Below are 11,550 nucleotides of genomic sequence, written 5' to 3'. Positions count from 1 at the left end.
AATACTATATACATTTTCAACAAAAATATCTTATCCAGAAATATATTTTGTTTTAATTATTATTTTAAATTTAAACAATAATGTTTAAATATTTCAAACATTAAAAAAGTTGTTTCTTTGGAATAAATATTTGATTATTTCAATTAAAAATAAAAATTGCCAAAGAAAAATGCTTTCAGCACTTATTTATCTTGAAATGTCTTTGTATAATACTTTTTTTTAATTAAAAAGTATGATTTTTCGAGAACATTTTTTTTATAATTAAAAAAAAAACTGCACCGAAAACCTGGATCAAGCTTCAGATCTGAAAAAATTCAGCGATACATACATGTCAAACTTTTCTAACCTCAAAATATTTTTCTGCTGCCTTACCGTCATATTTTACGAAGAATGAGAAAACAAGAATTCGACTTCGTAGTACGATAAGGGCAGCACCTCGATAGGGCAGAAAATGTGATGTCCTATATATATAATTCCCCACTCCGACGCCCCGTACCGCATCTACGTTTATAATATCTGTGGTTATACGTATATTTTGCGCACGTCTTCTGAGTCTCGAGACTTTTGATCAATCGGCGCAAGATCTCGAGCGCGGGAGATTTGGAAACCGAATTAAAATCGCCTATATAGTACTTTTTGGCATAACACAAATGCAAGACGGGTTGCATTATATGCTAGAGCTTATGTAATTATATTCCCTATGACTACATGGTAAACATCCTTACTGTATATATTTTTGTAACCGGGAGAAATCACGAATTTCTACCGGGAGAAAAAAATGAAAAAAGTAGTAGCCACCCTGGTTAAGAACTTATGTAACGTTTGGTACGTTGCCTGATGATAAATTTTTAACAAAGTTTGCGAGTTTTGTAAAACATGGCCTTGGAAATAATAACTTGATATGTTTGAAAATCACTTTCATATTTCAGACTTCACATTATTACCCCCAGTCTCCCCTTTTCCCCCTTTTTAAAGAATTCTTTTTTCTACCGTTTGCAAGAAACTTACCTTAAACTTCAAATTAAACTATTTGGATCAAAGTTTAATTACTATGTCAAAAAATTCATTTTTTCCTTGAAGATTTATGGTTTTGGTTAGAAATTTTTATATTTTGTTGGAAATTCGTTCAATTTTTGGATGAAAATTAAACTTAAAAATGATTATTTAATTATGCCATTTTTGGTTGAACATTTATATTACTTAGTTAAAAATTCAACTATTTGGTTGAATCTTAAAATGTTTTGTGAAGAATAAAGTTTTTTGATCACTTATCATTTTCGTGGGAAATTTATCTTTCTTCGTTGATGATTGAGTTATTGGGTTAAGAATTTAACTATTCTGTTAAAGGTTTATTAATTTTATTAAAAATACTACTATTTTGTTAGTTGTCTTTTTTTTAAAACAATCTTTTTTGTTATAAAAAACTTGACCTGAAAATTTAACTAATAGGTCTAAAATTCAAATGTTTTGTATAAATTCGTTCTTTTAGAATTAGAATTAATATTTTATATAACAGAAGAGTCGTCTTGGTAGAAAATTAATTTCTTGTTTAAAATTCAACTGACTTTTAAAAAATTCCTCTTTTTGGTTTGAAAGTGTAACTAATCGGTAAATTGTTCAACCATTTCGTTGAAAATTCCTTTGTTTCAAATATTGAGAATTAGTTGTTTTTAACTGAAAGTATAACTATTCCATTTTTGATTGAATATTTATATTTGTAATTTAAAGTTGATTTTTTTAGTTTAAACTTCAACTACTGGATTACATATTGATCTTCCGTGTTAAAAACATTTTGTTTTCAGGATTCGCCTCTTTCATTGAATTTTATGTTTTATTTTTATGAGAATACGTTTTTTTGGTTAAAAACTAAATTTTGTATCTGAAAAATTAAACTTTTATATTTCTGGCTGAAAATTTAGCTTGTATTAATAGAAAATTTAACTGTTTGGAAATAATTAAGGTATTTTGTAAAAGTTTAATTATTTTGTTAAAAATTCAACTGGTTAGTTAAAGTCATCCTTTTTGGCCGAAAATTCATCAATTTTGCTGAAAATTTGTCCTCTTGGATTGAAAATTTGTCTTTTATGGTACACAAGCCATCTTTCTTAGCAGAAAATGAATTTTCTTAATAAATACTCAACTTTTCGGTTGAAAAATTCAACTGTATTCGGAAAAATCCCTCTTTTCGACTATTTTGTTAAAAATGTATTCAATTTCTTGCAAATTCAACTATTTTTTAAGGTGTCTTTTGGTCGAAAGTTTATCTGTTTTGTTAAAAAATCATCCTTTTGGATTGAAAATAAATTTATCTTTCATGGTAGAAAAGTCATATTTCTTGGTTTTCAACTTGGTTTTTAACTGGAAAATTTAACTATTTGATTAAAAATTGAACGATTTTACTGAAAATTGGTCTCTTTTACTTGAACATTCAACTATTTGGCTCTTAAGGGAGCTGTATGAATCAAAATTTATTACTAGTTTTTTGTGGTCGTCTTATTGTCTCGAAAATAGTCTTATTCCGGTCGAAAATAGGCAAAAATTGGTAATGTAGTTCCTTATTCTAGACGTTGTCTTGAACTCTAGAGCCCTCCATTGATGGCCCCAATACTGAACACTGAGTGATTTTAACATGGAGAATAGATAGATATAAGGAGACCAATCTGTAATGTATGGACTTCACCAAAAACGGTCACTTTTCTGTGGCCAGAAGTACGCGCACACACATGTGTAAAATCACACTTACGTATAGTTAAAAACTTCCCGAGCGTGGCGTGCCAACCGCACTTGAAAAAAATATGGCCGCCTCCATTGTTTTGTTTTGAAAAGTCGCTTGAACAAATAAATAATTAATAATCAGACAGGATTTTGTGAAATGTTTGTGGAATACAAAATTATTCGCTATGGAAGAGGTAGGCAGTATGTTTAAGAAAATCTCAAATTACTTTTACCAACACTATCCGTGCGACAGGTATTCGACATGTTCGTAACAAAAACAATAAACATACAACTGACACCACTCTGAAAGTCTTGTACACTATACACTTGAAACCACACTTATTGGAAACTTTCGCTTTTATACAGCGATTTTTAATTTTAACATCCTTGCCTTTATTCACAAACTATTAATTGTTCAATAATTATATATTTAAATTTGACTCGCATTCACATCGGCGGCCATATGTTTTTTAAGTGCGGTTGGCACGCCACGCTCGGGAAGTTTTGAACTATACGTAAGTGTGGTTTTTCACATGAGCGTGTGTGTACTTCTATAGCAACAGAAAAGTGTTCACTTTTCAGTTCAACTAGTTTGGTCTCCTTATGTCTAATCTCCATGGATTTTAAATTCCCTTCGTAGGTTGAGTATAGGATTTCAATGCTGAAATTATTTTTTTTCCGTTGAATGGGTGTCTCAATTTTTCCTTGATATGAACATCTGACGCTAAGTGTAAAAAATAATACACCAAAAGTCTAAGTTGAAAAAAAAGGATTTCATGTGCACAAAGTCCTATCTTTTATATGTCAAATCCAAAGTAGAATTTAATGAATTACATACAATCTTTATAAGATAACGAAGAATTTTATTTGAAAAAAGATAAGTTTTTATCTTTGCTATAACTGGCAATGTTAAGGATAAAGAGTCGCATTTATAACATTGAAAATGGTTCGAATCCAGATTAAATTTCATATGAAGGCTGGGCCAAAGCTGAAAAAAGTCTCTAGGGCTTGAGCAATCAAGTCATCAAGAATACTTTTTTATTTTTTCAGAAACTGCCATGGCTAATATACCGAGTGCAAATGAATTTTTCAAGAAGAACATCAACGGCAACCTAACAAAAATTACTTGGAAACATGCAGTAAACAGCAAACCCTTACTTATAGAAGCTTTGGCATCAGGTATGTAATTTTATTTCGTGTATTTCACTAACCAAACTCCTCATTTAATCAAAACTAAAGATAATGTTCTGGAAATAATAAATGTCTGAGTAAAACATTGTTATTGCAACTAAGCAGTAAAAATTAAAGCTACAGCTTAGTATCGTATTGAAACGGCTGTTGCATAATATTTACTAATTTTTTTTATAGGTAACTTTTTCGAATAACGCTCTTCCTTGTAATGAGTTTTGCTTGTAGGAAAAGGCCAGTTTGACTGACCACAACATTAGTCAGTTGCGTTCTCAATAAGATAGGTCCTACATCAAAATATGATTCAAATATTGTACTGTATCAACATCCTGACAAACTAATAAACAGGACTTGCGTGAATTACCTAACAATAAAATCACATGTGGATGGTTTTTATTGGTTTTCTATCAATAACTACCGTTGTGCTTCTCAATCCTCTATTAATAGAACTTTGTTTAAATCTACTTTGTCTGATTTCAGCTGGGTTATACTTTTTCAAGCATACCAAATCGTACAATTGCTTGTGATAATTTGACAACACACTATGTTTATTCAAGTGTAAAAAATATACGTCAATGAGTTGACTCTTTCTAATAATTTTCTAATGATAGTTTATAGTTCAAAATCGTTAATTTTGCAAACAAAGTAACTATAATTATTTTGTTTAGTTTCTTTTGTAGTTTACATATATGAAAAATATATATAATACGCTTATTTCTATTTTTATTTATTAGGGTGTCCGAAAAAACAAGTTTAAAATTTGTTGACCCCCCCCCCCCCCCCCCCCCCATCGTGTTGGGTTCCTAAAAATGCGAATACATCTTTTTTTTTTAATATTGACAGGGGTCCGCCCACCCCCTAAAGTCCCTGAAGCCCACCCCCATAATAATAACCTTTCTAAAGCCCTGTCAATATTAAAAAAAAACGTATTGATTTTTTTTCAGCACCTAACAAAATGGGATGGTTACTTTTAATAATTTTTCAAGATAAAGTCACTATCGTAACTTTTTAAAATAAAAAGATCACTTAAGTCACTCTTTCAATACATTAAAACTGAGAATTCAGGAATTTATAGATTTTATTGCCTTTTTTTGGGTTCCTCTGCATTATTTTAAATTTCTTTTAATTATTTTGATTTCTTTTAAATTCACCCTGAATTCTTTTTAATTCTCCTGAAATCAACTGAATTCAATGCGAGATTCAATGGATCTTTTTTTAATTTATCTTGAAGATTTTTGAATTCACCTTAAATTCATATGGATTTTATTAGATTCTCATTCACTAATTCTATTCGCCCCCATTCCATTTATTTAGAAATGCTTAGACATATATTAGACATAATAAATTTTTTTAATTTCTCATGTTTTCGTATGAATTTAATCGAATTCTCTTGAGCTCGCTTAAATTCTTCTAAATTCTTTCTCATTTGACTAAAATCAATGAAATATTTTGAATCTTAATTTTTTTACATAATCCAGTTGTATACCTTTATATTTTACCTCGAATTCTTATTAATCCTTCCTAGCATATTTTCAATTCTCTTGAATTCTCTCCAGTTTTCTTAATTTACACTTAATTTTTGTAATTCACTTAAATTAAATTAAATTCATTAATTTCTAGCCTATTCAATGGATTTCAAAATATATTTTTTTAAATCACCCAGAAGTTCATCGTCCAACCAACCCTTTCTCCAAAGAAGTCAAGAATCGAAAGGACTACTAACGAATCTTTCAAAATCTAGGTGCTACAATTTGAATATTGAAAATAAAAACATATTTGTCTCAAAATTTGTCAAGTGGGCCACTTTTTTATGGGTTGTAATTTTTCTTCGGGAATTCGTGATAAGTTAGTTTTACATAAATAAAATGGCCCTAAAATATTTTTACGAAATTTTCATTTTTTGAGTCGTTATTGTTATTTAACTTTTTTAGCATTGTTCTCGTAATTAATTTTTTTCTCCCGATCGGTACAAACAATTGCCATAATTTTTGGCATGTTTCTTTAAATATGTTCATTCTATAAAATAAAAATAATTTTACCATTGTTGCATAAATATTGATGAAATTAATAACAGTTTTTATAAACAAATAGAATTCGTTCTAACTTCTCAATCGATTTCAATGCTTTAATTGACTAATTACGATAGCTCGTTCAATTACGAAGATTTTAATAAAAAAAATTAGGGAACTCGCATATCATGAATAGTTGTGCGTTTTTCGTGTTGACGTTCCGCGCTCCATGCTGCGCAACGTACGATATTCAGGACATTGAAGTTTGCCACTGATATGGATTTCAAAGTTGTGTAATAAATGTAAAAAAAAAACTAAGAGTCATAGTAAAAAAGTAAAAACCCCTCTGGATTCGTCTCGGAAATATCTAGATGTGCATTTTTTTGTTTTTTTGTTAACCCATTTTTTAAACAATTAGAGGATTTTCTGTTATGTGCACTGTTGCTCCGTGCCCGTAGATATGAATTTCAAAGTAAAAAAACTAGAGTCAAGTCTAAAAAGTGAGAACACCTCTGGATTCGTCTCGGAAATATCTCCACTGAAAAAACTAGTTGGTTGGGACCACTAACCAAGTAGTAGGCCCAACTATTTTAGTTTGTAATATATGTCGCTGCTGTTAGAGTGGTTGAGGCCACTACTTTTATTCGCAAGATTGGTAGTAGTTGTCCTAACTACTTTATTTGTTCTCGCTACAAATTTTGATGATAGGTACTACTTTCAGGTAGATGTGTTTATACAAATAGGGTACCTTTTCACGGAGGCCTGTTTTGAAGTATTCGTTGAATTTATTTGACACATCGATTTCGCATCTAGGTTATAAATCAATCAAATTTGCCATAATCCAACAAAGTAAATATAAATAAATCCTATGAAAAATATTCATTCTACGATTATTTCAAAACAGGCCTTCGTGAAAACCTGCCCTAGGCGTAGGCCGTAGAGGACGCCCTAAGGTTCTGTACGACGCTGTTCAATATTTTCTACGTGTTTACACTTTATACGTAAAGGTTCAGATTGAAATGGCGATCATCGAAAACATGACGCGATATTTCGATGCGAATGTTGGCAGCATTGCTCAGATTTCAGTTCTTCCAATATCGGCAAGGGGCAAAACTTGTAACCTTCACTACTTTTATTTCTTGGAAAATAAATTGCTGGTAAATGTAACTAATTTATTTGTTGTGACTACAATTACTATTCGTACTAATATAACCTTCATAGGAGAACTAACGGCGACTTGTTGCCGTACAAAACTGGTTAGTTACTGTTACCATCGAAGTAGTTGTTGTAGCTTATACCAATTCTACTAATAAGGAGCTTCTTGTACGAACTAACCATTTTTTCAGTGTCGGTGTGCATTTTTGGTTTTTTGTTTAAACAATTTGTTAAATAATTACGCCATTTGTTATCTTTCTGCAATTGTTATAAACAAAGTATGCATAGGGTCGAAAAACCATGTGCACCATTGCATTCCTGTTTATAACAACTGCAGAAATATAACAAATGGCGTAGTTGTTTAACAAATTGTTTAACCAAAAAAAAAACAAAAAATGTACACCGAGATATTTCCGAGACGAATCCAGAGGTGTTTTTACTTTTTTACTATGACTCCTAGTTTTTTCTTAATTGATTATACAACTTTGAAATCCATATCTGTGGCAAACTTCAACGTCGTGAATATCGTACGTCGCGCGGCATGGAGCGCGGAACGTCAACACGAAAACACGAACAACTATTGATGATATGCGAGTTCCCTAATTTTTAAAATTAAAATCTTCGTAATTGAACGAGCTATCGTAATTAGTCAACTAAAGCATTGAAATCGATTGAGAAGTTAGAACGAATTCTATTTGTTTTTGAAAATTGTTGCTAATTTCATCAATATTTATGCAACAATGGTAAAATGATTTTTATTTTATAAAATGAACATATTTAACGAAACATGCCAAAAATTATGGCGATTGTTTGTACCGATCGGGAGAAAAAATTAGTTAAGAGGACAATGCTAAAAAAGTTAAATAACAATAATGACTCAAAAAATGAAAATTTTGCAAAAATGTCTTAAGGCCATTTTATTTATGTGAAACTCTAACTTATCACGCATTCCCGAAGAAAAATCACAATCCAACAAAAAAGTGGCCTACTTGACAAATTTTGACACAGTTGCAAAAGCAATTATATTTATTGGTTTTTATAACAAAATTCTTGTAAACAATTTCAAAAGAAACTAAAAAAAGTAAAAATTTTATAGTCACTGTTAATGAAGGAAATGTAACTAGTTAATAATTCGTTACTTATTTACAAAAGTAACTTCGTTACCAACAAACAGTCTCTAGTTAAAAAAAATTAATTAATTCCCATGTAGACAGAAAAAGACATTTAGATCACACAGAGTAACATTTTAATCTTGGTCAAGTCTTTGTCCGACTCTTTTCAGAGGTACCATCTTAACTGCCAATCGATAACGACCTCGACCTGTGTTCCTCTGGCTCTTCTCAAGTTACCCGTCATATATGAAAATGCTTGCACACGGCACGCGCAGAAACATAAAGACCTGGCAGTTTACAGTAGTTTACACTAGGCTTAACAAATTATTATAAAAAATTGGTAGTCATTCCAGATAGCAATTTTGAACTTTTTTCAAGTTTTATTCAGTTCATAACTGAATATGAAAAATAAAATAAATTTATATCCCATGAGGGGCCGTTCAAAAGTTACATCACACTACAAGGCAGATGAGGGTTAACAGGTTTTGTGACGTAGGGCAAATAAGGGTCTAACGCAGAATTTTCCATCACACATGGAAAATGTAAATATGCAGACAATTTTTTTGAAATTCTTGAAAAAAAAATGAAAAAGAGTGATTTTATTTTACAAGGGAAATATTTAAATACAAACTTAGCACTTTTTCCCCTCTTTCCCTCTTTGTCCTCTTCTTGAAGTATTCCTCTTTTTACCCTATTTTTAAGAAACTTACCCCTTTTCTAGTTTTTTATCTTTAATTCGAACTGCATTAATAACGGAATTAATAGAACTTAATTAGAAATTAATAATTTTTAATTAAAAACTCTACCATCATACTTTTCGTTCAGAAATGATCTCTTTCGGATACAAATTCTGCTATTTGGTTGGAAATTCTTTGTTTTTGGCTGTAAATTAATTTTGTAAACTAAAACTTTAACTCTTCCATTGTTGCTTGAGAATTTGATCATTTTTAGTTAAAAATTAAGCAATTTGGTTGAAAATTGATGTCTTCTGTTGTAAATTCGTCTTTTTTGATAGAAAATTAATCTTCTTTATTGAAAATTTAATTACTTGTTTGAAACTTCCTTTTTCTTGAAAATGTAACTGCAAATTGAACTATTCCAGTTCAAGATTTATTATTTTATTAAAAATTCATCCCGTTGGTTGAAAATTAAATTATTTTCTTCAAAATGAAAGCAGTTAAAAGAAATTAAATTGAATATTGGAAATTCGTCTTATTGGGTTGAATATTGAACTATTGTTGTATTAAATTCAAATATTTGTTTGAAAATTAACTTTTTCATAAAACATTCATATTTGCCGGTTGTATATTCAACTGTTTTCTACAAAATTGGCCTCGTTGGTTTAAAATTTTAAAACTTTGGTTGACAATTTGTTTTTTAATTCACAGAAAAAATCTTTCTTAGTTTAATATTTAACTACTTTTCCTTTTAAATTGAACTATTTGATTGTTAACGAAACTGGTTGATAATTTTTTTTTTTTGTTAATTTAACTATTTATTTGAAAATTCGTCTTTATAGTTCGATAGTTACACTAAATGGTTGCAAATATAACTGTTTTGCTGAATATTTAATTATTTTGTTGTAAATGATACTATTTTCTTAAAAATGCATCTGTTTTGTTCAAGAATTCAAATGCTTTGTTCATTCCTTTTTTTTTTTTTTGAAAATTCGACCATTTGGTTGAAAATCCGCCTTGGTAGGTTCGAAATTCAATTATTTTATTAAAAATTTATCTTTTTTGTTAGGAAATTCAACTATTATGTTTAAAATTCAATGGTTTGTTTATTAAAAATTCATTTATTTGTTTGAAAAATCAGTTTTCTTGGTGGTAAATGCATCTTTTGGTTTTCAAAGTCAACTTTCTTTCTAAAGCATGCGACTTCTTAGCTTGAAAACTCTATTCTTCCGTTAAAAATTCATCTCCTTTGGTAAAAAAAGTAATCTTTTTTGGTAAAAAATTGATCTTTTTTTTAATTAAAAATGCAATATATTTCAATATGATACCTGTATATTAATTTTATTCAAAAGCATTTTCACTCTCATTATTCCCATATTTTCGCGAAAAATCATCACATTTCGCTTGTTTTGAGAGTATTTTGGGCTTTGAAGCCTGTTAAAATAGTCCTGGGTTTTATTTTAGGTGTTTACCAAACTAAATTTAAAAAAAGGATTCAAAGGGGGAGTGTCATCGTATTTGTGGTATCATCCTGGAGGAATCAAGATTGTGTGATCATCTGTGACGAAGAATTGGAGGGTGGAAAAATTTTCTATAATAGCATGCTGTAGTTTTTGAACGGTCCCTGAGAACAATTGACTCTTTTTGGAAGAACCATCTCTAATATTGATTTATTCATTGTCACTTGGTTCATTCTTAAGCTTGTGTCTTTTAGTGGACATGAAGCAAGGGTTTAAAATTTTAAAGTAGATATTACAAACTGATCTCTGACGAAGAGGAAAGCATCGATTTTCCGAATTTGGTTCACTAATGATTAGACTCGCGCACTAAAGTCGAACAGAGAAAGTTGCAAGCTGAAGCTACATGGTATCAGCTTGTATATAGCCTCCTTAAGTTCTGGTCGATGTATGTTTCTCAAATGATAAAAAATTTAATTTTTAAAGCCACCATGATGTTGGAAGCTGACGTCGTCCTGGGAAATCTGACTAATTCAAACGTAACAAAGATACCTATCATGGCACATCCTCCAAACGAAACAAGTAGTTTATCCTTGGATGAATTTCTCACCTTTGTTCTCAAGAACCGCACAAAAGGTATAAAGCTCGACTTTAAATCGATTGAGGCCTACACGGCAGGATTGCAAGTCCTCGAAAAACATACATCGAATGTAAGTGTTATCTGTTTGTGTTTGAAACAATGATTAACAATTATGTTTCAAAGAACATATTAAAATTGACAGTTATTTATTTTTTACAGCTGACAGTTCCTCTGTGGCTTAATGCTGACATTCTGTCGGGTCCGGTTAATGCATCTGTCAATGTAAATACTAAACCAGTCAATGCTAAACAATTCCTGGAGGATGCCAAGAAGACTCTCCCTCAAAGTACTTTATCTGTTGGTTGGGTGACTAGGTGCGTTCACCAATATGATTATATTTATTTTATTTATTGCAAATTTCTTTACTAATTGTAATAATTATTCAAAGGTGAAACAAGAAAGTTTTATAATCCAAAAACTCCCTCTTACTGAAAAGATCCATTTGAGGTAGGTCTCTTATGAGATATCAATGTCCTGAGGTTGCGCGAAGCCGAAATTATTTTTATTACACCATTAAGCCATTTCCCTTTCGAGGTAGGCGTGACTCACTCGGCAGGGGAAAGGAGTAGTGTGTGGAAGGGATAGAGATTTTTCAGA

The 11,550-nt window shown here is 30.5% G+C and overlaps 1 protein-coding gene across 2 annotated transcripts in view; it reads left to right on the top strand.

Moving 5' to 3' along the window:
* LOC117181891 (protein FAM151B) overlaps positions 1-11,550 on the top strand; it is a 35,814-nt gene that overhangs the window by 17,352 nt on the left and 6,912 nt on the right. For both annotated transcript variants that reach the window (XM_033374905.1, XM_033374904.1), the window contains exons 2-4: positions 3,766-3,894; positions 10,800-11,023; positions 11,113-11,267. In XM_033374905.1, the coding sequence (XP_033230796.1) occupies positions 3,766-3,894; positions 10,800-11,023; positions 11,113-11,267 (508 nt within the window). The remainder of the gene's footprint in view (positions 1-3,765; positions 3,895-10,799; positions 11,024-11,112; positions 11,268-11,550) is intronic.

The sequence above is a fragment of the Belonocnema kinseyi genome, chromosome 10, assembly GCF_010883055.1.
Source record: "Belonocnema kinseyi isolate 2016_QV_RU_SX_M_011 chromosome 10, B_treatae_v1, whole genome shotgun sequence".
In the NCBI taxonomy this organism is placed as follows: Eukaryota; Metazoa; Arthropoda; class Insecta; order Hymenoptera; family Cynipidae; genus Belonocnema; species Belonocnema kinseyi.
Note: the sequence above shows the minus strand (reverse complement) of the source record. Positions and strands in the feature narration are given on the sequence as shown.